At 41.8% G+C, this 27,609-nt stretch overlaps 1 protein-coding gene and 1 long non-coding RNA gene across 13 annotated transcripts in view; both read left to right on the top strand.

Moving 5' to 3' along the window:
- The window catches only part of LOC308617132, a 387,539-nt gene that overhangs the window by 78,709 nt on the left and 281,221 nt on the right, over window positions 1-27,609 (top strand). The gene's annotated exons all lie outside the window — the stretch shown is intronic.
- ZNF454 (zinc finger protein 454) overlaps window positions 1-27,609 on the top strand; it is a 49,671-nt gene that overhangs the window by 6,568 nt on the left and 15,494 nt on the right. For 3 of the 12 annotated variants that reach the window (XM_081233869.1, XM_081233875.1, XM_081233874.1), the window contains 8 exons: window positions 931-1,161; window positions 4,667-4,800; window positions 5,361-5,450; window positions 14,291-14,379; window positions 16,040-16,115; window positions 21,350-21,981; window positions 23,921-24,047; window positions 24,450-24,539. In XM_081233869.1, coding sequence (XP_081089995.1) covers window positions 21,949-21,981; window positions 23,921-24,047; window positions 24,450-24,539 — 250 coding nt within the window. In that variant the 5' untranslated portion in view covers window positions 931-1,161; window positions 4,667-4,800; window positions 5,361-5,450; ... (1 more) ...; window positions 16,040-16,115; window positions 21,350-21,948. Of the gene's footprint in view, window positions 1-930; window positions 1,162-4,666; window positions 4,801-5,360; window positions 5,451-14,290; window positions 14,380-16,039; window positions 16,116-20,158; window positions 20,929-21,349; window positions 21,982-23,920; window positions 24,048-24,449; window positions 24,540-24,752; window positions 25,902-27,609 lie in introns of those variants that run through there. The other 9 variants (XM_081233873.1, XM_081233876.1, XM_081233879.1 and 6 more) reach the window with 8 other exon arrangements.

The following is a 27,609-nucleotide window of genomic DNA, read 5'->3' on the forward strand; positions in this document are numbered from 1 at the left end:
AGTTTAGCCAAAAGGCATTTGCTGAGCAAAGGACCCTGTTTTACATAACCAAAATATAATTATCAAAATGAGAAAACTTACTCTGATACACTACTGTTAACTAATCTACAGACCTTACTCCTAATTTGCCACAAATGTCCTTTATCTGGTCTAGGAACTAATCCAGATCACATCTGGCATTTAGCTGTCCTGTCTCCTTAGTCTCCCTTAATCTGGAACAGTTCTTAGTCTTTGTCTTTGATGACTTTTGACACGTTTGAAGAGTATAGTGATTGATTTAGGAGGTATCAGTGCAGCATTAGAGCTGTATTCCTTTTTTCATCTTTACTAATATTTTCATCTTTCCTACATTGGCCAGTGATGTGCCTGTGAATTGCCTGAGTATGACTTGTGTTTGCCTTTAAATTTTATCTTCCTTTTCTGAATATAAATATTAGGCATATAGTTCTAAAAAAAAATTAAGGCCATAAGATATATTTCTAGGTCTCAAATCCTCAAAAATAACTATGGATGTACATTCTTCTAGCCTTTATGATAGCTTTTTATATCCTTTGCCCCTTTTTATATTGAGTTGTTTATATATAAAAGAAGCCTTTTATATAATGTGGATATTAGTCCTTTCCCATAAATTGTCATTCTTGTTCTCTGTTATTTTTCTTCTAAAATTTTTTATAATCTTCTACAAATAAGTTTTGAAGTCCTATGCAGGTAACTTTCCTTTTCCCTTGTTTGGCTTTGGGATCATTGCTATGAAAGGCTTTCTGTACCCTAAGATTATAGAAATACTTTTCTACATTTTTTATTCGTTTTATCATTTTAAATTTAGATTCTTGAGCTTCTGGAATTTATTGTATATATGTGAGGTTGTATTCTAACTTCATTTAACATGGTGTGGTGAGGCATTTCATCATCCATCCTTTCATTAAACAGATTTTTAGCACCTCCCTACCATGTGCTAAGCAGCGTTCTGGGTGCTGGGAAGGTAGCAGTGAATGAAACAGGCAACGCCCCTTCCTCCTGGATCTTCTCTTCTAGAAAGAGGAGGCAGCAGTGAAGAAGAAATACTACTGAGGACGAGGTTACATGCTGTGATGGCCACGCAGCAGGGTGGCCTGGCTGAGTGTGACGGGGCACCTTTGAGGAGATGGCATTCAAACTGTTGTAAATCTGTTGAAATAGTCTATTGAATAATCTGCTTATTCTCCATAGATTTGAAATGCTACCTTTAAAATATACTAAATTTATATATGTATATAAGATGTGCACATATAATATATTCACACACATACATACATGCATGAGTTTATTTTTCTGGATTCTGTTCTATTGCTCTATTTCTACTATAGTAACACACTATTTGTTTTAGAATTTATTTTGTTATTTTATAAAGAAAATCCACCCCTCCCCCCTTGTTTTTCTTTTCAAAATTTTGGTTACTGTACTGTTCTTATACATTTATCCTTAGGGTCAAATTTTGTTAACTATAATCAAGTTCTAACAGAAACAGTTAAAAAGAAAAAATATTTAATTTGGATTTGGATTCATTAAATCTGTTTCAATTTGAGGAAGATTACCATATTTACAATGTTTATTCTTCCTACTGAGTAAAAAAATTACCCTTCATTTTATTTGGATCTTTCATTATGGATTTTAACTTTGATCATGAGGCTCTTGCTTATTCCTAGTAAGTATATTCTGAGGTGTTTCATTTTTGTTGCACTGTGATTGGGATTTATCCATGATTGTGACTATCACTATCGTATCTTCTTTATAAAGTATACTTTCATTATTAAAATATCCCTATTTATTCCATTTGATAATTCATCTTTTTAAAGAATAGCAATATCAAAAAAGCCTGTGTTTTAGGTTTAAGAAAACCTCTGCATAAAGGAGATAAACCCATGAAGCTGCTTATTTCAAACACCCTGAGTTACCCCGTGCTTAATGTAGTGCTGGGGAGAAAAAACGCATAATAAGTGGGAAGGAGAAAGGCAGAAAACATTTTAAGGGATTAACAACAAATACATTTTATGAACGATACACTTAAGTTTCACTTCAGCCTTTTAAAATGCCTTTCTGTACTAATCTACCCAGGGCTCCATAGTAGATTACATAGTAGGGACAAGCTCTGCGGCACGAGGGCTGGAGATTGGGGGTGGGTAGGTTCTGCACTTAAGGGAATCTAGGGAATAGAAGAATCTAGGGAAGTGGGGAAGACAGCATATAGCCCATAGGAGTCTGAGTTTGGGCTTTTAATTTTGCCCAATTATGTTCAGCTAAAAAGGCGATTGCCTTGTAATTAATTTATTGTAATTAATTTATTTATTGCCTTGTTATTAATTTATTGGAAAGAGAGTGTCATATTTCTGATCTGTTATGTTTTTCAGAAAGAAGGGGCTTATGTTTTGTTTCCACATATATTCTGCCTTATCTGATATTGATATGGTCTCCTCCATGCCTTTTTTTTTTTTTTTTGCATTTTAAAAGTTATTTATTTTGCATATGAGCCATGGCAATGTAAATTAAGGTGTGAGAATTTCTTTTTTTTAAATTTTTTTATCTTTTTATTTTTTTAAATTTTTAAAAAAAATTTTTAAATTTTTTTATTAGTTTCTGCTTTATAACAAAGTGAATCAGTCATACATATACATCTGTTCCCACATCCCTTCCCTCATGCATCTCCCTGCCTCCCACCCTCCCCATCCCACCCATCCCACCCCTCTGGGTGGTCACAAAGCACTGAGCTGATCTCCCTGTGCTCTGCGGCTGCTTCCCACTATGCTAATTTTTGAATCAGCAGATTCTTTTCAATCATCATTCTGTTTGACCCACCCAGCTTCGGATAGTGTTGACTAGTCCCTCCTCTTTGAAACCCTCTTTCTCCTGAGTCTCCTTCCATCTCCCTTTCTGTCTTTCTCTCGTTCTTCCTCTTGCTGAGGATTGCTAGGGTCTTTTCTTGGCCTTCTCCTCACAACATGAGGAGTTGGATGGCCTTGGGTTCAAGCTGTATGATCTTGGAGAGGTTATTTAACCTTTTTGTTCCTCAGATTCCTCATCTGTAAAATGATGACTTTAATTCTGTCACTTTAGCAGGTTGTCCTTTGGATTAAATGAGCTGAGGCATATGAACCTTCTATTAGTACAAAACTGAGTACAATGTGAGTTATCATTTATGGTAACTGCCACTCAGTTAGTGTTCCCTCCTTGTATTAGTTAGGGTTCTCCAGAGAAACAGAACCAATAGGATATATGCAGATATACAGAAAGAGATTATGAGGAATTGGCTCACACAATTATGCAGGACGAAGAGTCCCCATGATCTGCCATCTACACTCGTAGGGCCCAGGAAAGCCAGTGCTGTAGTCCCACTCCAAACCCGGAGGCCTGAGATCCAGGGACCGATGGTGTTAAGTCCTGGTCTGAGTCTGAAGGCTCAAGAGGTAGGAGCATTTATGTCTAAGGGCAGGAGAAGATGGCTATCTCAACTCAAGCAGAGAGAGCAAATTCGCCTTTCCTCAGCCTTTTTGTTCTATTTGGGCCCTCAGCAGATTGGATGATGCCCTCCCACCTCTTTGCTCAGTCTACTGATTCAAATGGGAGAACTCTCACAGAAATACCCAGAAATAATGCTTTACCAACTCTCCGGGCATACCTTAGCCCAGTCAAGTTGACACATGAAATTAACCGTCATACGCATCAAATAGATAGTGAATGCTTACGGAGTTTTATTTCCTAGTCTAAGGGGTAGAAAAAAAAGCTCAAACGGGCTTATAAATTTGAAATGCCATTTTCAAGTCAAGCTGGGTGTTTTGTTGGTTGTCTCATAGACCAACCACAGTCTAGATTTATCCTGTTTGCACATGCTTTCCCTGCATTAATTGGAATTCCCATCCAGTGATTGTAAAGCCTAAAATTCCATGTGCTGCTTCTACAACTCTGAGCCTTAGGGAGCTCCAAAGACCTCGTTGTGAGTTCCCCTGCTCTCCCTGGATAGGCCCCCACCCTCTGGGAAAGGTTCCACACCCAACCAGCTCCCCTGTCAGCCTGGCCAGGTACACCCCTCCTAATCCTCAACCTAATGGTTTTCACCTCCCTAGCAGCCCCTGAAAGTGTTCAAACAAGCCAGTCACATCTTCCCGTAGGAACCAAGGGTCACCTCAGCCTCCTGTCAGTACCAAGTCTGCCTCCCACAGCCCCTGTGGTTCACTGTGCCTGAGTACAGGCCCCGAGTGGTCTTGCATGGCGTGGGGTTGTGAGGCCAACTTGTGACTAATGAACTCCTGTCAGGCTCATCTGTCCAGTGTTGGGTGTCATATATTCAGTCACCGTGTGCTATTTAGGGTGGCGAATCCCTCCTTCATCAATGGAGTGAATAGGATACAATCAGAACACCACCTACTCTTCTCTAGTGCTAATCTAGAGCAGCCTTCACTATCCTTCCCTATGACTCCTTATACTTCCTCTTCCTGTCCTTAAATGTCAGAGCACTTTCTATATTCATGATAACGTCTGTTTTTGTTGCAGATGTTTAGTTTCTTTGGGGATATTTTTCTCTCACAGATCTCTTCTGTCCCTTCTAATGCTGCTTGTTTTTTTTTGTTTTTTGTTTTTTAATTTCCTTAGAGGGTGTTATTGGCATAATCCTTTGTTCATTAGAAATTTATAGTTTCAGGAATCAGTGACATTCAAGGATGTGTCTGTAGATCTCACCTGGGAGGAGTGGGTCCAATCTAAATTCTGCTCAGAGGAACTTGTATGGGAAAGTGATGCTGGGAAACTACAGTAACCTGGTTTTGCTGGGTAAGGACTTCTCCTTGTAACTCAAATTCTACCTATTGCCATCTTTCCCACTATTGACATCTTGTACAGCCTCTGAAATTTGTGAATTTGGACTTGAAATCCTGATACTACAGGGCATTGTTTTAGGGTAGTTCCTTAGTGTCCTGTCTTTCAAGGTGAAAGCCCTTTTCTCTAGAGAATGGAAAAATGGGAAATCTCAGAAGCCACACCTTCCTTTGTTACAGAAGCCCTGAAGAGGAAGGGATAAGACATATGCTGGGAGTGGTTTTTTTTTTGTTTGTTTTTTTTTTTTTTTTTTTTTTTTTTTTTTGCTGTACGTGGGCCTCTCACTGTTGTGGCCTCTCCCATTGCGGAGCACAGGCTCCGGACGCGCAGGCTCAGCAGCCATGGCTCACGGGCCCAGGCGCTCCGCGGCATGTGGGATCCTCCCGGACCAGGACACGAACCCGCGTCCCCTGCATCGGCAGGCGGACTCTCAACCACTGCGCCACCAGGGAAGCCCGGGAGTGGTTTTTATACTCAGTTCAGAAGTCAAATTTAGTGTTTTTCCTCCCGAGCAGGGCATCAGCTTTCCAAACCAAATGTGTTATCTCAGCTGGATTGAGAACTGAGCCTGATGACAAAAGAACATCCAGGGTGCATTTCCCCAGGTAAGGATCTGGCTGCAAGAACTTGTTCCATGAGTGTCACCTTGGGGAGAAACCACTTCAGAGGTCCCTGGGTCTCTTGAGACCTGTACCATTTGCTGTGTGTTTCTCAAATGCCTCTGCATTGTTGATGTCACTCATCCTGCTGAGGTCTTGCATGTGTCCTTACCTCAGTGGCAGGTAATATCTTATGAGGATTAAATAAGTTACTACATTTGTGACTCTTTTAAATTGCCTGGAACATACTGAACGTTCAGTAAATGTCAGCAGTTACTATTTCCTCTTCTGTCATCTGTGCTTTCTGTTTTTTCTTTCTCTCTTTTTTTTTTTTGGCCATGCTGCACAGCTTATGGGATCTTAGTTCCCTGACCAGGTATCCAACCCGGGCCCTCGGCAGTGAGAGCGTGGAGTCCTAACCACTGGACCACCAGGGATTTCCCTCATCTGTACTTTCAATCCCCGTCTTTCTATCCCCTCTACTTTATTCTCTTTATTTTCTTTTGTGAATCTTTCTTCTCGGCCATGACCTATATCCATAGCTTCCTTTCCATTATTCATTTAAACATTTGTCAGCTTTTTAAAAGGAAACTAACGTTTCTCTTCCTCTAAATTATATAGGTGTTTTATACAGTCTTCATTTAAAAACAAATGACGAGTGAGTTTAGCCCTGTTCTTTTTACTGATAACCTTACATTTTATGTATTTCCCTTCTCATTCCTAAATTTTTAATCTGAATCTACTACTTATTTAATCCCATTCTCCTCTAAGCATTTAATGCTTCGTAATCTTTGTTATCTGCCTACTAATCCCCCTCACAACTGAAATTTCTTTATTAGATGTTATCATGACTTTTCTCTGAAAAAATGCATTTTACACCTTTATCTTTTCTACTCATGTGAAAGTGTTGATCACTTCTTTTCAAACACTGTTTAAAGAGTTAGGCAGATATTTTTTGATGTCTGGATAGTGTATGGCTATCTAAGTACAGAGCAATAAAAGAAATCAGTAAAAAAAAATTGATAGGAAAAAAATCATCTTGTGACCATCGCTGCTTGTTTCCATTAAGCTTTCTAAAGAACAGGATTCTGGAAGAGTCACTGTGTCAAAGGATATATACATTTTTCTGGCTCTTGCTACATATTGCACAACTTTGGATATTATCTTATGCTTTTCATGCTAATTTTTAGGTATAGAATGATCGCTTAAGGTAGCTTTAATTAACTTTATTATAGATTTCTGTGGATTCAATTACTATTGCTATTTGTATTCTTACATAAATAACAAACAAATGTTTTTTGAGCACTGGGCCCTGTTCCTAACATTGGGTGTAGAGCAATGAGCAAAACAGGCAGAGTTTCCACGTGGAGTTTATAGTCTAGTCGAGGAAACAATGAATTAATCAAGAAAGAAGGCAGGGAAGGAGAAGGGAGAAGAAAGGAAGGAAGAAGGGAGGGACTGACTATTCATAGAGTCAGGTGCTGCGTGGAAAAACAAAGCATCATAAGGGAAGTAGATCAGTTAACAGGAGTGCTGTTTTATAGGGGTGATCAGGGAAGGCCTCTTCTTTAAGGTGACCACTGAACAGATACTCAAAGTGATGGTCATGTGGGAGCACATTCTGGGCACAGGGAGCAGCAGGTGCAAAGACCTTGTGGTAAATTGCATGGCATTGTTTGAAGGGAAAATGTGAGATGTGAAGATTTCTTTAAACTTTGTCTTTCAGTCCTTCTGTGAAAAAATTTATTTCTACTATCATATTTTTTACTTCTATGAGCCTTCTCATTCTCTAAGTGCTCCTTCTTTTTTAACAGCAATATTTTAAAATGAATGTATTAACTTCTCTTGTCTGTATGAGGATATCTAAATTATATTTTTGGTAGGGGTTTTTGTTTTCTTTTGCAGCATTTTGTTCCCTAGATTATTTTATTGCATTTATTTATGACTTTTTCATTCTTTCACTGTCATGTTGATGGGTTTTCTAGAAGCATCAGAGGCAAACAAAGGTATTGCTCATACTGGGTTTTCCTCTCCCAGTTTTTTACCCACCTTCCAACTTCTCTATTGGGCTGAATCCTAAAGATTTATCACTTGCATATGATTACATTTTGCACTGTATTTCTCTTGTCTCTTTGAATATCTATCTAGCTACTAGTATGTAGGCTCACTGAATTGTCATGATTGAGCTTACTTTTATTTATATCCCCTGCCTAGCATGTTGTCTGTGAGAGTAGGTATTTAATATCTTTGTTGAGTGAATCTTAGATGACATCAAGTAGAATTTTTAGTAATCAAGTAAAACTATAGCTTTGAAAATTATAATTATATTTATGACACTCATATCAATGAATATTTTAATTATCAGGAAGGGCGAATAAGAAGGGCAAAGCAGCAAGGATGGAATCCTGAGGAATAACATTTGACTGGGGGCCAAAGATGCTCTAGCAAAGGTGACAGAAAAAGTAGTCAGAGGGAGAGGAGAGAGTTATGGAGAGCCGGGCCAAGGGAAGAGAGAAAAACAGAGAAGAGTGCAACAGTGCCAAGTAAGAAATGAGAAACGCTATTGGTCTTAGTGTTGAGGAAGTGGCCTGTAACCTACGGAGGAGCACTCTGGTGCTGCAGGACATGTGCCTGGGGAGAAGAGTGAAGAAGTAAACAAGGACTTTTACGGGGAATTCCCTGGAGGTCCAGTGGTTAGGACTCTGCACTCTCACTGCCAAGGGCCTAGGTTCAATCCCTGGTCAGGGAACTAAGTTCCCACAAGCTGTGTGGCAAATCCCACCACCACCACCCCGCCCCCACCCCACCCCCCCAAAAAAAGAGAGACTTTCCTTTCAACAAAGTTAACTTTGAAGGAAAAGGAAGACAGGGCAGGACCGGAAAGAAGTGAGATGTAGAATGCCTCCGATTTGTTTTTTACTGAGATAGAGACTTGAATGCATTTACAAGAGCAGAGAGGTACCTGTTGGAGAGAAGGAAATAAAGACACAGAAAAGTGGAGGAAGAGAACGGAGCTCAGAAAACATGATGATGTGCAAATTCCAGATCTTGTTCTTTCTAGATTTTCTTTGATGTTACTGCCAGTTAGTCTCATTATGCTGTCCAAAACCAAGAGGGGAAAGTGGCAACCGAGTGCTGTGCTCAGCTCTTCCCCAGGCATCATCTGATTTACCTCTGTGTGTGAGTAAATGTATATGTGTGTACACATGCACACACAAAGAGAGAGGATTTAGGTGCTCTTACCGAGTCCCCATGTACCTTCATGCCACCTTCATAATGAGCCTCATTAATGGTTAGTACAGGCACATATCTTTGCTTCCAGTAGGAAAACTAATCTAAAAGACTGTAATCAATGTAGGTGAATCCAAAAAGTTTGTTCATCCTTGCACAGGCTCTCAGCACTGGTGGTTCCTTCTGCCTGAGATGCTCTCCCTTTGATAGTCCTGTGACTCCCTCCTTGGCCCCTAAAGTCTTGTCTTCAATGTCACCTTGTCAGTGAGGCCTTTCCCAAAGATTGTATCTAGAATTACAAACTTTTCCCCTTACCCATCATATTCCCTATTTCCATTTTATTGCTTTTATTTTTTCCATAAGGTATACCACTTAAATACTAAATATTTTATTTATTTATTATGTTGATTATCCTTCTTCCTCTCACTGAAATATAAGTTCCTCCAGGGCACTTTTGTTCATTGCTGTATCCCTAGCCCCTTGAACAGTGCCGCACTCAATAAACAGTTATTGAATGAATGATTTATCATGTTCAGAAGATCGATCCGGCTGCTTTGTGGAGAATGCACTGTAGGGTAGCAGGAGTGTTACATAGGAAGTCCAGTCAGGTGAGTACTGAAATAGTCTGGTTGAATGGAAGGAGTAACTTAACTGTTAGGCTGGAAGAAATATAAAAGGAGAAAAGAAAGAAATCAGCTTGCTCTAGGAAGAGCAGGGCCTGCTGCCCAAGTCTCTCATCCAGGCCCCCGACCCCTGGCCAAATACTCTGCAGGCTCTTGGCCTCTACTATGGCCAGTCCCAGCCATAAATACTGAAAGAGCTGTGCTTTCCCATACCCCTTGGTCCTGGGGACTCTTATGTCCTGATGAGTACCAAAGTTAATATAAATCCTAAAGTTAACTAGGCATTCTAAGACTGTAAGGGAGTATGGGCCATCACTTGAAAGAACTGCTTAGGAATAAAGGAACAGAAGAGAGAGCTGTATATTGTTTGACATAAAATAATAATGATAGTGATAACCTCTAACAATCATTGAACTCTTATTGTGGCCAAGCATAAAGCTGTGCATGTTACAGGTCCTTATTTAATGAGAGCAAAATGGTAAGGATCTGAAATGTCGTCCAATCCTGAAAGAGCTATGGTTTTGATCTTTAGTGCTCAGTTCCAGGCTTTAATATTTCACTAATATGAGTAAAGCCACCTTAACAATTTTATGTTTCCCACAGAGACAGTTATGTAATCTGGGAAAAATGAAATTTCCTCCCCTCTCATTTGTCTAAAAGTGGTCACACTTTTGGAACAATATTAAATAGTTGCAGTAATAGTAAGCATCCTTTCCTTGATTCTGTTTTTTAGTGTGAATTCTTTTAGTGTTTTATTTTTATGCTTGGTACAATGCTAATATTTTTGTTTTTGAATCAGGATTGGATGTTGCATATTATCAAATACTTTGAAGCACCTTTTTCCCATGACCTATTAATATATTACTAGATTCCTAATAGTGAGCAGTCTATTCCTGGATAAATCCTTTGTTCAAACATTTAAACATTTAGGTAATATTTCAGGAATGGTTTAGGAGTATTGCAATTACTGAATCTTTCATATTTAAGAACATGTTTTGTTTTTTTCCTATGCATGTATAGAGTACTGGCTATGTGGAATTCTTGAGTCACATCAGTTTTTCCTCAATCCTTTGTAGACATGACTCCACTGTCCTTCACCATCCCATGTTCTTGGAGAGATCACTTAGGCCAGTTTTAAAAAAATTTGTAGGGCAGTCTATTTTTTTTCTTTTTCTTAAGCAGCAGATCTTCAGAGGTAACTTTTTTTTTTTTTTTTTTTTTTTGCGTTATGCGGGCCTCTCACTGTTGTGGCCTCTCCCCTTGCGGAGCGCAGGCTCCGGACGCACAGGCTCAGCGGCCATGGCTCACGGGCCTAGCTGCTCTGCGGCATGTGGGATCTTCCCGGACCGGGGCACGAACCCGTGTCCCCTGCATCGGCAGGCGGACTCTCAACCACTGCACCACCAGGGAAGCCCCAGAGGTAACTTTTTAAGTTAGGTCTCTAAATTCCATGAAGATATACTGAACCCCTACTATTAAGTTTTCTGCAGTACATGTTTCAACTTAAAATGATCAGTATTTTCAAAAATAGAAAATATTTTGTTGTTCTTCTCATTTGTTTTTTGAAATGTCATATATACAGAAGAATGTGTAAAATACGGGTACTACTTAGCAAAAACCTGCGTAGTCTTCTAAGCCCTTTATAAATATCAACTAATTATTGTTCATATATCAACACTAGATAGGTACCATTTAACAGATGAGGAAACTGGAGCACAGGACAGGTTAAGTAATCTGCCCAAGGTCGCACAGCTAACGGTGATGGAGCCAGGCGGTCCGGCTCCAAAGTTGTTGTCTTAACCGTACTGCTTTTTTTAATAGTTCATTATGATAAAAATGAATGAATAATAACGAAAGCAAACACCCAGGCACCAGAGCCCAGATTCAGATTCAGAAATGGAACACTGCTAGTACTCTAGTAGTACCTCCTCATTCCCATCCTCTTCCTCTACCCAAGACATAACCACTGTTCTCACTTCTGTGATAAATCCCTTCCCTTGCTTTTCTTTATAGTATTGCTATACACAGATGAACAATATATTTAGTTATAGTCTGTTTTTAAACTTTATCTAAATGGACTCTTACTGTATTTTTCTGTGACTTTGCTTAAATTATTTATTCATTTATATTGATATGTGTGGCTTTAGTTTATTAATGTTTACTGTCTTAAGCAGTTCAGGCTACTATAACAGAATACCATAGACCAGGTGACTGAATTTATCAGACATTTATTTCTCATAGTTCCAGACGCTGGAAGTCTGAGATCAGGGTGCTAGCATGGATGGGTTTTTGGTGAGGGCCCTCCACCTGGTTCACAGGATAGAGCAAGTTCCCTCGTGTGTGCCGCTTCTTATCAGGGCTTTACCCTCATGACTTAATGACCCAAAGACTCCCATTTCTTAATATTGTCTCACTGGGGATTAGGCTTCAACATATGAATTTTGGGGAGAAGCAGACGTGAAATCCATAACATTCACTGTTTTCATTTCTCTTGTATAAGTATTTGACAATTTAGTTATCCTTTCTCTTGTTGGTAGACATTTGGGTTGTTTCCAGTTTTTTGCTCTTGTACACAATGCTACTTTAAAAGTTATGAATCATGGTGAACTTTTACAAGACAGATTTACCTAACTGTATGTACCTACTAGTGGATTTGCTAAATCTTATAGTCTGTGTGCCTGTTCTACATTCTAGGTAGTACTAAACTTTTTTTCAAATACTTGAACCAAATTACACTCCTACCAGCAGTATGTGAAGTTCCCCGTACTGCACATCTTTCTAAATTCTGAAGCTGTCAGTTTGAATTTTTGAATTTTGTTTCTCAGGTGGATGTGGTAATAGTATCTCACTGAGGCTTTACTCAACCTTCTCCTGGTTACTGTTGGATTGGCATCTTTGCTTATGTTTACTCACTATTCAGGTTTCCTTTTCTTTTTTAAAAATAAATTTATTTATTTATTTTTATTTTTGGCTGCATTGGGTCTTTGTTGCTGTGCGTGGGCTTTCTCTAGTTGCGGCAAGCAGGGGCTCCTCTTCATTGCAGTGCATGAGCTTCTCATTGCGGTGGCTTCTCGTTTCAGAGCACGGGCTCTAGGTGCGCAGGCTTCAATAGTTGTGGCATGTGGGCTCAGTAGTTGTGGCTCGTAGGCTCTAGAGTGCAGCCTCAGTAGTTGTGGTGCACGGGCTTAGTTGCTCTGCAGCATGTGGGATCTTCCCAGACCAGGGCTCAAACCTATGTGCCCTGCGTTGGCAGGCAGATTCTTAACCACTGTGCCACCAGAGAAGTCCCCAGGTTTCCTTTTCTTAAGTGTCTATTCAAGTCTTCTGTCCATTTTTCTAGTGGGCTTAGTGTTAAACAGATATTGTTTTCCAAGTCTAAGTTCTAGAGCTCTTTTTGGATCACGTGTTGCAAACCCCTTCTCCCAGTATGTAACTTTTTTTTTTTTTTTTACTTTTTTTACATCTTTTGATGACTGGAAGCATTTATTCTTCCAATGTTTATTCTCCCATTTGGTTTTAATGCTTTCCCCCCACCCCCTTGTTCTCCTGCTTTTATTATTTTAAAAATTTCTTGAACCTCTACCTAGTTTCCAAATTTGATATTTTCTGTGTGTCATTTATCTTTGAATAGTTTTGTCTGTCTGGACATTGTATTTGTCTAACAGTGTGAATAGCTGCCCCATGTCCTTTATGTTGTTTACTGGGTAGCACTTGGAATGATCTCAAAGAACTTCAGTTGGATAGCTGGATATGATAGAGTGAAGTGGGGCAAGAGGCAGCCTCCAGTTCATGTGTTGCCTGTTGGTATTTCATGCTTGACTGGATAGGTCCTCTCTGAGGTTTCTTGGTGGTGTGTGTGTTTTACAGGTGGAGTCTGCTTGGCTTTCCACTTTTTCTGTTTTATGTAAGCAGGTCAGATTGGAAGGAGGAAGTCCAGTTCATGCGTATCTTTTGCTTCATAGTAAACCTCCTGCCCAGAGACCTTTGGTCTGTTGGTTCAGTGTTGATAATTTTGATCAAGCCGACAAGGTGATTCTCAGATTGTAGTTCCCTGTCCTCAGCCTCTCTGCCTCCAGGATGTTTTGTCTGGGATAAGAAATGAGATCTGAGAAAATAAAGTCTGAGTGGCTACAAGGCCTTTCCTCCAGCCCCATCTCAAGCAGTTCAACAGATTCTCCCCTACCTGCCTCTGCCACCAGTTCTTATCTGTAAGGAATGGATATTTAGGAAAGGGTAGGGCCCTTTAGGACCCTCTTACCTAAAGAGAGTGAGAAAATCACATGCTCCTTGTGGAGCACAGGAGCTTTTAGATTTTGCCATCATCCCTTGAGAGTTTAGGTTTCAAGTATGTTCTGGTATTTTATGTTCCAGATAAGTATGTTCCCTAAGGGTAGTTTAAATACATTAATTTACTTATCCTTATCAGATTATTTTATCCTCATTTTATATCTCTGAAAACTCAGACTCAGAGAAACAACTACTTAAGATGATAAGTGATTAACAGCCAGTGTTTAAACCCACGTTTGTCTGACTCTAGGGTAAACAATCTTTTCACTGTGTCACACTGTGATGTTTTATGAAGATTTAGTATCAGAATTATAGGCAGCCTTCGGGAGGGAAGAAACTGCTGGTAGGAATACCAGATAAATGTTCCAGGGCTTTGTGATCTGCCTCTCCCAATCCCAGCTCGTCTGTATATCTTCCCTTAGTTCCATCTTCATTATTTAGCCTTGTCCAGTGGTCAGTGATTTCAGTATCTATCTCTCCTGCATAGGCTCACTCTTTCCTCTGCTTACCCTGCTTCTAGTTTCCCTATTATTTATGGACAGCTCACTGTTTTTCCCTCCCTTCCAATTCTCTTCCTAATTATAGGGACATCTTTGAAAGCTCTCAAATGTGCCCTATAGTTATTCTCAGTTTCATTCTCTTCTTCCTGCCTTATAAGTTTTCAGCACAGAAACCAATGTGTATTTGAATTTTTATTTTTTTCAGACTGGGAGATAAGACTTGAAACCAAAGAGTCAACTACAAAGCCCTAATTACTGAAGATTTATCTTATGGGGTAATAATGGAAAGAGAAGGTCTCTGGCATTCTTCTTTAGGGGAAACCTGGGAACCTGATAATTGGTTAGAGGGGCAACAGAAAAACCAGGATAGACATCTGGGCCAAGTGCACATTACCCATAAGGAAACCCTCACTGTGAGAAGGACATGTGGAGGTAATGAATTTGAAAGATGTTTCAGTCAGGGTTCAATCATTGATACACAACAAACTATTCCTGTGGGGAAAAGTTCTCACAGTTGGAATTCACATGGAAAAGACACTAAACAAAATGCTGAATTAATTAAAACTCAAAGAATGTTTGTAGGAAAGAAAATCTACGGATGTAATGATTGTGGGAAAACCTTCAGCCAGAGTTCATCCCTCCTTAAGCACCAGAGGACTCATACAGGGGAGAAACCCTATAACTGTAATGTATGTGGGAAGCACTTCATTGAACGCTCCTCGCTTACTGTACATCAAAGAATTCATACTGGAGAGAAACCTTACAAATGTAACGAATGTGGGAAAACCTTCAGTCAGAGCATGAATCTTACTGTTCATCAAAGAACTCATACTGGAGAGAAACCATATCAATGTAAAGAGTGTGGAAAAGCTTTCCGCAAGAATTCATCCCTTATTCAACATGAAAGGATTCATACTGGAGAGAAACCCTACAAATGTAATGAATGTGGTAAAGCTTTTACCCAAAGTATGAATCTCACAGTGCATCAAAGAACTCATACAGGAGAAAAACCCTATGAATGTAATGAATGTGGAAAAGCCTTCAGTCAAAGTATGCATCTCACTGTACATCAGAGAAGCCATACTGGAGAAAAGCCCTATGAGTGTAGTGAATGTGGAAAAGCCTTTAGTAAGAGCTCAGCTCTTACCCTGCATCAGCGAAATCATACTGGAGAAAAACCCTACAAATGTAACAAATGTGGGAAATCCTTTAGCCAAAGTACATACCTTATAGAGCATCAGAGACTTCATTCTGGAGTAAAACCTTTTGAATGTAATCAGTGTGGGAAAGCTTTCAGTAAGAATTCATCTCTTACTCAGCATCGGAGAATTCATACTGGAGAGAAACCTTATGAGTGTATGATATGTGGGAAACATTTCACTGGGCGATCATCCCTTACTGTACATCAGGTTACTCATACTGGAGAGAAGCCTTATGAATGCAGTGAATGTGGAAAGGCCTTCAGCCAGAGCGCATACCTTATTGAGCATCAAAGAATACATACTGGTGAGAAGCCCTATGAATGCAATCAGTGTGGAAAAGCCTTCATTAAGAATTCATCCCTTATAGTGCATCAGAGAACGCATACAGGAGAGAAACCCTATCAGTGTAATGAATGTGGAAAAGCCTTCAGTCGGAGTACAAATCTTACACGGCATCAGAGAACTCATACGTGAGGGAAGCTTCCATGGGATCCTTCACCATGATGAACTCTTCAGTGATAATCAGATAAGTCATGTGATGTAGAAACCTAATAAATGTAATGATTGTAGTAATCTTTTAGTTGAAGTATAATATACCATATCAGAAAATACAGACCACTGCAGAGAAACCATATAGAAGTGGAGAAATCTTGATTCAGAAAGTAAAACTTTATACTAGAAGGTTTAAGTAGCTAATGTTCTAAGCAATGAGGATTCATGCTGAAGATAAGTTCTATTGTATTATACTGCAGATTCTCCTTTGGACATCAGAGACTTCACACTGGAGAGGAAATGTGAGAGTGCTTAACTGGATAGCCCAAAGACCTGGTATGTAGTCCTGATCTGCCACTAACTTGGACAAGTCACCTACTTTCACCAGGTCCCAGTGTCCTTATTTGGTAAATGAGGGATTTTAGATTTAGAAGGCTCCAAGATCCCTATAAGCTCTAAAATGCTACAAACATAAATATGCTTGATTTTTCACCATGTTATATATGTTATCTAGATGCTCCTATTCCATAATCTGGTTTCCCTGAATGTTTTGAGTCAAACTTCTCTACCTCTACCAACTTCTATTATTCCTCCATGTCCTTCCCCCTCCCCCTGTTATTTTCTCCTCTGAAATATTGGCTGCTTGCTACCAGGTGATAGAATAATTGTGCAAATCTTAATGCAATAGCATGCTGTTTTAAGTTCTCAATTAACAGTCATTAAACTATTGTCAAATAAGCTAATTACTTAGAAAACAATATAACAAATATAGTCTTTGAGTACATAGGATTCAAATACATCTTTGTGTTGTACTCTAACTATCAAAGTGGAAAGGAGAAGAGGCTGAACACTAACAGACATGAAAATTTGACATATTAACAAAATCTTTGCTACTCACAACATATTCAAAACAATCATAGAGAAAGATTTTATAGATCTATAGTTATGAGAGTAGTTAAGGCAATTTCATTTATTTTATACACGTTTAATAAGTGCTAAATAGGTGATAAATATGATTAGGAAATCAAACTGCATAAGATAGTCTTTGTTTTGTTTTCCAAGGGCTGAACCAAGAAACTGGCAGTGGGATGGGAGAGGAAAGGAAGAATTCAAGCAATAATAAGGCAGAATCTAGGTAATGTAATCAATTAAATGTGAGCACTTGAATTTATTTGGGTGGATGGGTGCCATAATTAAGAACACAAAAAGTTGACTGACTATGTGGGGCAATGATCAGTTTGGTCTGGGGGTATTTTATGAGTCTGTGGGTATCCAAGTGAAGATTCCTGATAGGCAGTAGAATAAGTAGAAGGGGCAGTGATAAAGGGTTTTCTGGGAGTACTGTCTTTGAATGCAGTAAGTGGAAGGCGTCATCAGTAGAAGCTGAGGGGAAACAACAGGCAAAAGAAAAATGAAAAACAGAAAGAAAAATCAGGAGAAGGTGGTGGCATAGAAAAAAGAATTTTAGCATAGGGATAGGAATATTTCATATTTTCAAATGCCACAGAGGATTAAAGTAAGGTAAAAATAGAAAATGGCCTTTGGTTTGGTTATTGATAACCTCTGTAAATTTTAGTGGGTTGAAGAGTGACTTAAAGATTGAAAAGTACTTAGTAGTTTGAGAAAGGAGAGATTTAGGAAGATAACTAGAGAGAGATTGTGGTTGAGAGAGGGTGTATATATCAGAAGAGCTTTTGGCTACAAATAATAGAAAGCCCAGATAACAATGGCTTACAAGCAAATAGGGATTTGTTTTTCTCCCATAAAAAATCTGGAGGTGGTTGGCATTGGTTCAGACAAAATAATTCAATGCCTTGAGTTTCATGACTTTTTCATCATGTCACATGATATGGCTCCTATAGCTTCAGGTAAAATATCTGCATTCAGAGCAGGAAGAAAGGGGGTGTGTAGCACCAGCAACATCTGTGCCTTTTATCAGAAAAGGTTTTCCCAGAAGCCCCTCAGGAGACTTCTTCCTAAACCTCACTGATCACAGCTGTGTTGCATGGAGGCTAGGAGCAAAGGAGGCTGAAAAAAATAAGTACTTAGCTCTTCCAGCCTCTATAGAGGAGGTAGGCAAGGAAAAGGGGGGATTGAGAAAGGTGTTGATTTAGCCAACAAATAATCTGCCAAGAGCATTTGTATGATTTAAGGTAGAAGAACTGAGCACGTTTATCACTGCATGGGAGAGTCTGAAGGTGCAGAAAGGAGGGGATGTGCAGCTCAAAGTGTGAAAATAAGATTTGGGGCACAGGTGGAGGCTCCAGGGATCTTTTTTCAACAGGAGGAAGGAAACTTTCCACTGGGAGAGGTGGAAATCAAGAAAAGATGGGTACAGAAGATATCTGTGGGTGGCAATGGAGGAGGTTCCCCATGGACTCTGAGTGTTTGGAATTTGAGCAGTTTGGTCTCTTTGGGCTACAGGACCTCTATGGAATTAGAAAAGGCAAGGACTAAGGAAGAATGAAACACTGAATTAATTGTAACCTCAGAAACTTAAGATTTTAAATAATGTCTCTCGCTTGCATCCAGCTTCTTCCTTTCTCTTCATGTATTTGCTTGTTCCCCACCTGATCTCAAGAGACAGAAATGGAGGGGAAGAGGGAGGCAGAGAGATGGGTAGAAAACGGATGGAAGATTATAAAGAGAGCAGCAAAATTAAAGGCTCAAAAGGAAGGCAGAAGACAAGGGGGAAAGGAAGAATAAAATGTATTGAAGCCTAAGATGGATGCAATAACTCCAAACTGGTAAAATATTAACACTTAGAGGGAGCAGCAGGAGAAATGGGTCAGATAAATGGGTCAGTAGAAGGTTTCACTACTTTTTCAGGAGTTTTGGAAGCTTCGGGCCCTTGTATGTCAGTGCTTAGCCATTCTGGGCAACAAGTCAGGAGGAAACTTCTGCACCTTTCCTCTATCAGCAGGGGCAGGACTCCTGGTCCCACTTACTAGACATGAGACCTTGGGCAAGGCACTTAGTATATCGCTGTCTCAGTTTTCTTATTTGTTAACAGTGCAAACCTCATAGCTTTGGATTACATTCAATACTAATGTAAAGTGCTTATGAAAGTGCCTAACACATATTTAGTGCTCAATAAATATTTTATTATTATTATCCTTATATATCTGAAAACAGAACAGTATCCAAACTCCTTAGCATGGCATCCACAACCCTTAATTATCTTAGGCTCTCAAAGCAAATGCCTTGTAGGAAGGTGATATAATTGTAGGAGGCTCTCTCTTCCCCCCACCCCACCCCCACTGGTGTAATAGCCTCCTAACTGGTTTCCCTGTATTCCCTCTAGCCGCACCACAGCCTGTTCGCCCCACAGCGGACCAGTGATTCTGTCAAAATGTGTTCAGCCAAGCCACTCTTTTGCTCAAACCCCTTCGATGGTTTTCTGTCACACAGAGAATACGTGCAAACTTTTTACGATGTCCTTCAAGCCCTCTAATTACCCTTCCAACCTCCTCTCCCACTCTCCCTTGTTCACTATGCCCTCTCCTGTCACACTGGCCTTGCTAAACCACAGGCTCACCAAGCACACTTCTATCTCTGGTCAGCATTTCTGTTCTCTTCCCAGATATGCACATGGTTTCCTTCCTCACTACATTCAAATCTCTGCTCAAATGTTACCTCCTCAAAGAGAACTTCTCAAAACGCTTCTCAAAACACCTCCCCACCCCTGTCACACTCTAAACCGTAACACAGCCTCAATGTGTCATCACTACCTAATCAATATTTTCTGTTTATTGAGTACCCCCTCTGGTAGAATTCAACCTGCATAAGTTCAGGGTTTCACTATTTCTCCAGCCCCTAGAACAATGCCTGACACATAAAGGCTCCAAAAGTGTCTATAGAATGAAATCTTCAGTAAAACCCAAAACAGAATGCCATAGTGTCACGTAAGTAAAGTCACTGACACCGCTCACTAAGAGGTCCGTTCTTGGCTTTTTTTCCCCACCGACAGTTAAAACTCTCTCATCTTTCCTTCCCGCGATCCGTGAAAATTCAAAGGCAACTAAATATCTCCAGTTGGATCTTTCTATATTTTATCTCATCCTTGCCCGCCTCCGCAAAACACTGTCCACAAAAATAAATAACACCTCTCTAAATACCACCCAGTTGTACAAGACAGCCTTGGCATCCAGCTCCTTCCTCGTGATAAGTCGTGGAGAACCAAGTTTATTCTACCTGTCGACGTTCTCGCGCCGTGCCCTTGGTCCCGTGGCCACCACTCTGGTCCCGGCCACCACTCTGGTCCCAGCCACTATTCGCTGGGTCCTGAACTGCCGCAGCAGCCTCCTCACTGGTCCGCAGGCCTTCAGCCCGCACCTCCGTCCTCCCGGTCCCCGGGCCCCACTCATCGCCCGAACCACGCCCCAGCCCGAACGCCAGGCCACACTGTTAGCATTTTTTGCATCCCCGTGGCCGAGGCACAATCCCGCTGCCTTCTCAAGTCATCTCCGCGCGGTCATCCCTCAGGAATGCTCCTTTTCGACTTGTCGCCTCCTGAGTCCTTGGGGGCCGTCCTGGATCAGCTCTACTCACCGGATCAGGTGCCGCTTCCTCGGACTGACCTTTCTTATCCCTTCGTTAACTTCGCTGGTCTCTGCCTTCCCTAGTCTGATCCAAACGGAACCAAATCCTCACGTGCGGGTTAGCGCGCGGGTGGTTACCTGCCTAGGGAACCGTGACGCCTCCGCCGAGGTCCCTGGGAAATGTAGTTTCTGCAAGGAAACCCCCTTGGCCTGGTGGGGTGGGGGGGGTGGGGGTGTTGAGCGGCGGGGCCCTAATCTGCGCAGGCGCGCAATATCAGTTTCTACGCCCGGCGCTGGTGCGGGCGCTTGCCGCCGATTCGCCCTCTGGGAAGTGGAGTCTGCGAAGCAGAAGCGCTGCAGCTCTCTGACTTGAGGGAATCCGGCTCGGCGGGTCTCCCGGCAACGCGCAAGCGCAGTTCGGATCCGGACTGCAGACTCCAGCTCATTGTGTTCTGCCTGCGATGTGGCGGTGGCGGTCTCGCGCCGCGGGCAGAGGCTCCTCGAAGGGCAACGCAGTGTTGACTAGACACGGTGGCCGAAGCCGCATCGGGAGAGCGGGAGCAGCCTTGGGGTGGTGGAGCCCGGTGGGAAGGGCGAATGAAAACCGAGTAGGTCTGGGTCGTGGTCCGTTCTGAAAGACGGTAATCTGATGCCCCAAACTTCCCGGGACGTATGGCTAAGGTTTGATTCCAAAGACAAAAAGGCCAGGTGTGAGCTCTCGGGTTTAGGGTCCGAATCTGCGGGTGCATGTGGAAAAGGATGCGGTCAGGGCCTCTGGCGTGTGTTTTGGAAACGACTCCGGGAAGCCCATTTACGCTCTGTGGTAGATGCTCCCGGTGTTGTCCGGATCACAGTATCCGGAACTCGCTGAGGCCGGGTCAGCAGCTGCGCAGCCCCTGCAGCAGCTTCCCAGGGGACCTGGCAGAGGGCGGGAGGGTGGGTTGTACGATTAACATTCGTGGCGCCCAACGCCCACTCCTACCCCCACCCCGCACAAATACACTGCTTCTCTCCCACCTTTGACTCCAGGTCTCCCAAACTGGGCGCCAGAGAAGGAGAGGCCTGAGGCCAGAGAACGGCATGGCCTTGAGAGACGTCTCGACAATGAAAATCCAGCCTTCTTAGCTTCTTTTCTAGGAGAAAGAAGACGACCCTCCTTCCCTACTTCTTTCACTCCCCGCCCCAGGATTAGGCAGCCATCCAGGCAGGAGACACACTTTTCTTGAGATCTCTCAGCATAATTTAAGGGCAAAAGGCTGGAGGGTGTGTAGAAAGTGTGAAAACGGGCTGGAGGATGCTTTCTTCAAGAAAAGTCAAAGTATTTAAATACAGAAGGGAAGATATGGAGGATCTGACTCAGATTGCTAGGGGGAAAATTGGTGGGGGGTGGTGGGAGTAACTGCAAGGTGAGCTATTCCCTTTACAGGGGAGGCCATCAGAAAGACCCTCCAGGAGGAGAGAGGATTGGGAGCAAATAGGGACTAAGAATTCACTACCTGGAGTACTGGAGGATTCCCAGGGTGTGAATGCTCAAAGCCCCACTCTGGACTGCTGTGTGATATCTTTTGACCCAGTCCTCTCATAAACAGTAGAAGGTGTTACCAGCCTGAGTCATCAGAGAAGAAGGAATGGCAGTCAGGTGCCTGCCAACCATGGTCCAGGTGAGTGAGGGATTGCTGTGGACTTCCCCCTCTAAATTGCCTTAGGAGATTTGAATGTAGTGGTTGAAGAGGGTGGGCCTGTTTCTTTCCCCTGACCAGGAGCTTTTCTCCCAGTCCAGTCTCACTCAGGAGCCTGACCCGTTCCTGCCCCGCCATCTTGGGCACATCCTGGTGGGTGTCAGAGCTCAGGAACTTGCTAAATCTCACCTAAGTGACACAACTGGAAGTGAAACCCAGGTTGGTCCAAAGTGGAATCCTGCGCTCTTTCCACTAGCAAGTAAAATAAGGGTCTAAAGTGGTAAAGGCAGTACCTAACATAGCAGTGATAGAAGAGAGAAATTGGAATGCTTTCTGAGAAAGGTGGGATTTACTGGGCTTTTTAAAAAAATTATATTTGGCTTTTTACTTCAGAGGAATATTGGGTACAAATGAAATGACTCAAGTGGTATGTTTTCAATTTCAGTAAATTACTGAAAAGCTTTGAGCAGTGCTAACTTCTTTAGAATAAGGGTATGGACTCCACTTTGAAGGAGACAACATTCATTTGAGTGTACAAATTCTGATGAATTTGGTAAATTTGTTCTAATTCATTCACACTTAAACCTGTCCAGGGCAGGAATCTGTGGCAGAAATCACTGGAAAGGCTGAGCAGCCGATTGAAAGTGCTATGTCAACCCAGTCCCAGCTCACTGGTTGCTCACCCTTCTCCTTGGTTTCTAGCTTGTCCTTTAGAACCCATCTCAGGCACCACTTTTGTTTTGAAACCTGTCTTCATGGTGCCAGTCCACTGTGATATTTCTCTTCCCTAGCCTTTTCCTCAAATTCATTGTTGGTGTCACACAATTATCTTGTGTTTACAGGCGACCATAATTTTGGTTGCCATTCAGCAGACCTGTATTAGGGATGTAAAATGTGCCAGGTATTAGATCTATGCCCACGATAGAAAGGTGAACAATGATCCCTGACAGATTGGTTCATGGGTTCAGTCCAACAAATGTTCCTTGGTTCAGCCTACTTTGTACAAGGCTCTGGGTGCAGGTAACAGAAACCTAACTCAGACTACCTTAAGCAAAAGCAGGCCTTTATTGGAAGGATACTGGGATATTGCCCAAAATCCAAAGGCCAAAATGCACCTGTACTTCAGCTAGGCAAGTGGGGTCTAGAATAATCTAAAAGTCCTGTCTCTTGGACCCTTGCCTTTCTTCTCTGGGCTTCTACTTTTCTTTCTCAGTTCACACCAGCTCTCTTGGCCTCTCAGCCAAGAGTTTCCACAGAAGGTACTAGTTGTGATCAGAGGGAACAAGGTCACATTGTCCAGAAGGACTGTTTCCATGGGAACTGTGTATGTGTGTTGGGTTCAGCTGAAGAAAAGCAGGAGTTGCTGAGTAACACATTTGTAACAGGTTCTGGGTACACGGGCCATGTTCTAGAAGACATGATGGGAAGACAAGGGAGATGTGGAAATGGTCCATAGCTTCTTGGAGTTAACAGTCCAGTGGGGGAAACCAAAAGTAAACCAAAACTCAGTAAAGTGGGACAGTGCTTGGATGGCCCTGCACAGGTGAAATGGGAGCAGTTGAGGAGGGGTGCTGAAGAGGTAATGCTGAAGCCAAGACCTGGGTAGGATTGGTCATGGGGGTGGGGGTACAGGCAGGGCTGTGCAGATAGATGGAGATGGGAGAAAATGTTTTGGGCAAGATGAACAGCCAGTGTGAGGTCCCAGTGCTGAGGAGGCCTGTCTTCTCCACAAGGTATTTTTCTTCAGGGGAACGAAGTCTGATAAAAGCTTGACCCCTAGGAGACCCTGAGGAAGTGCTTCCCTTGTCACAGAACACCATCACCCTTCTGTGCTAACAGCCCTGCAGACGGTCACAGCATTTCCCAGAGAGTCATGTGCGGGAGTAGCCGCCAGTCAACGGGGATGGGTTTGCCCTTACAGGAATCAGTGACCTTCAAGGATGTGGCCGTGCTTTTCACCCAGGATGAATGGGCGCAGCTGAGCCCTGCTCAAAGAGCCCTGTACAGGGATGTAATGCTGGAGAACTACAGCAACCTGGTGTCCCTGGGTAAGTGGGAGCCTCTGAAGGCTCATCTTCATATTTGGAGATTTCTTTGGGACCCTTCAACTGGTTCCATACAGAAGTTTGGGTTGGGAGTGAGCTGTTCTGAGGATGTTATCTCAGTGCCTATCCTTTGTGTCCTGGGCACAGGGCTCTTTGGAGTCTAAGTGCAGATGTCTCAAAGGTGACTAGAGGTCGAATCCTCCCTCCCTTCCAGCAGAGAGAAAGACGGGAACGGATTCTCTGTGTCAGGCCCAAACCATCTTTTCCTCCTTCTGGGAACTGTTGTCTACCCTGGACCCTTATCAGGTCACCTTTTCCAGGAAGTTCCACGGACCAGATCTCATCCTTGCAATGATTTTATCTCTGGTATGAACAGATGTGGCCCTTTTTTTCCCTCAAAAACAGGACTCTTAGGACCCAAGCCAGATATGTTTTCCCAGCTGGGAAAAGGGGAGGAATGGATGCCGGAAGACTCCTTGGGAGGCTTCTGTCTTGGTAAGCATCCTGCATGTGGGAGGCATTGGGAGGAACACAGCACGTGCACCAGGCCTGTGGACTGAGAAACGAGCATCTTTTCCCTTCATGTTCACCTCAATACCTTGTTGCCATATTTGTCCCCGCGTGTATGTGGCACTCCTTTCTTGTGGCAGTTTGTGCCTCCCTGGATCCTCCTTCCCATGATTTTTCTTCTCTCTCTATTCGGCATAGATGGACAGCTCCCCACTGTGCTTGTGTGTCCTGTTGTTCCCTTCAGCATCTGACCGTGCAGTCTCTGCTCACACTTCTCCAGTGAGGAGGAACAGCATGGGTTACACACAGCTGAGCAGCTTCTGGTCCTCAGGGCCAGTCACCATGTGCCTACTGAGGCAGCTCTTCTAGCTAAACATTGCACATTTCTTCAACCACCTTCGTATTTGTTCATCCACGTGTACCTACATTCAGCATTTAATTATTCTCCACCTTCTGCTGGTGCTGCACTGGGCTGTAAGCACCATACGAGCACAGCCAGATATTTTGCCTGTTTTGCTGTATTGCTCATGCCCAGCACAGTGCTTGGCACATAGTAAGTGGCAAAGACTTGTTGCCTGGGGATACAGAGAAAATGACAGTTTAGTGGCTGTTACTTGTTTTGAGGAACCCATTGGATCTGGTAGCTTAAGAACAGGAGCAGGGGTGCCTTTCCCTAAACCCCCCAGTGTTTTAGAGAGCTATTGGCATATTCAAGACATTACATTTCACTTTCTGCCAGCATTTGGCCAACTGTAAAATATTTTTAAAAACCTTTTGGTATTGATTTTTCACAGGAGCCCAATGAAGTAGGCAGGACTTTATATCCTACAGTAAGTAACTGTTTACTGGAATGTCTAGGATCTAATCTGTTATGGAATTTATATGTCTTAACTCCAAAACTCAGTTATCAAAAAAATCCTTTAACTTACTCCAATAGCATTCTGAATTTGTACGTTCTATTACACCCAAACTAAGGCATCTTTAATATTTCACTCAGTATTATATTATACAAGCAGTGTTATAACAAAAAAAGACAAGGGATGGGAATTAAAAGAAATCAATCCACTGTCCCAGTACTCTGGCCTAATAACATCATTTATTCTTCCATTATTCATCACTGACACTAATTCTTTATTGCACTTCTGAGGGGGGATTGTGAAGATGAAGGGGACTTTTATGCCTAGAAGGGATTTTATAATCAGGTATGAGTAATGACATGAAAACCCATGAGATCATGGTTCAGTCCTTCCCAGATGCCTTTCACAAGCCTCTGTTCCAGCACCTCTTGTTTCCTGGACACCCTAAGCTGTAGGCTGATTCATGAAGGATGATTAGTGGTCAGCCAGTCGGACATGGAAAGAAATCTTACATTTCCCAATAAACTTTTGGGTTTTTGTGTTGCTGCTGTTGTTTGTTGGTTGGTTTTTTTGTTTGTTTGTTTGTTTGTTTTTTGGCTGCACCACGCGGCTTGCGGGATCTTAGTTCCCCAACCTTAGTTCCCCGACCAGGGATTGAACCCAGGTCCACAACAGTGGAAACACAGAGTCCCAACCACTGGATCGCCAGGGAATTCCCCCAGTAAAGTTTTATAGTTGTTCCTTCAATTTCCTATTAAAGTTATGGTTCTGTTTTTTAATAGAACTACCTCCTTGTTTTTCAACTGGAAATTGCTGCTGTAAAGAAGTGGTAGTCATTTCCAAATATTTATTCCCCTTGTCACTCTCCAATTCTTATTCTTAAAGTGTTCACGGAATCGTTTTTAGTAGTTTTTTCTTATTTCTGTTTCACTTCTTAATGACTGGCTAGGACTTCAAAAACCATGTAGAACAATGATAATAGGTTTATCTCTGATTTTTCAAAGGATCGGATCTAGAACTTTTCCATTGTTACATCAATCACTCTTGGTTTAGAAAGACACTTAATTTTAATAATAGTAAGAAAAAGTCCTTCTGATAGCTTTCTTTAAAAATTTTTCTCTTCCCTGGGCCATGATCTAGTGTAGGCAGGGAGCTGACATTTGAGCCCCTGTGGATCAGCACTGTGCTGGGTGATCTCCGGGGATTTGTTAGCTGCCCCATTTCAACCTTACAGCCTGTGAGGCAAATATAATTAACCCCACTTACAGAAAACCCAGAAAACTGAACTTCAGGGTGGTTAACTATTATCAATGTATTTAATGTTGCCATTTTGTTGCAAGTCAGGATGAGGGTTAAACCAGTGTGACCCTCAAATGGTGTCATTTCCCCCCCCTTCTCCAAAATAGCTTTAATTCTACAGAAATTGTTTACCCAGTAAACCTAAAGAAAATGGCCTGATCCCTTAATTTGAGTAGTTTGCTAATAACTTTTTACATTTCTTCCTTATTTATTCATCTGTTAGTTTCTTTTTGTTATATCAATTGTACATTTTGCCCTTTAGCTTTAAATTATCTTTTCTTGAGCCATAAAATGTATTCATTTACAACTGCGCATGGTATTCATCTATAATTTTAACATTTTATATTATATCCTCTTTCTCATTTCCAACTTTATCTGTGTTTTTTTCCTCTAAAATTTGTTGAGACTTTTTGTAAAGAACCAGCTCCTATTTCTCTTACATGCTATAGTTTTATTTCGACACTTAGCACTATCATTTCCCTTTTTTTACTTAAAGCAAATATATTTTGATACTGTAACCCTATCTACAGAACAGAATATGTAACATTTTTGAACAGCCTGAAGAATGGGCAAACACCCTCCATACCCCGCTCTCCAGCTGAAGAAACAGAACAAAGCTGCATATGTGAAGTTCGATGTGCCCCTCCTCATCAGATCTTCCTCCTTTTATACCAGAGAGCCACTAGCTTGAATTTTACATTAGCTCCTGTGCTGCTCTTCTTGCTCTTTACCACATTTATCCATAGCTCTGAGCAATATTGTTTAGCTTTGCACACTTTAAAGCTTGATATATATGTATTGTACTATAGATACCTTTCCACAGCTTGCATTTTTTTAAATCCTTGTTGAGATGTGTAGCTCTAGTCATTTTTAACTGCGCTTTGATACTCCTTCAATGG

The sequence above is a fragment of the Mesoplodon bidens genome (assembly GCF_964165515.1).
Source record: "Mesoplodon bidens genome assembly, chromosome: 4".
NCBI classification, from domain to species: domain Eukaryota; kingdom Metazoa; phylum Chordata; class Mammalia; order Artiodactyla; family Ziphiidae; genus Mesoplodon; species Mesoplodon bidens.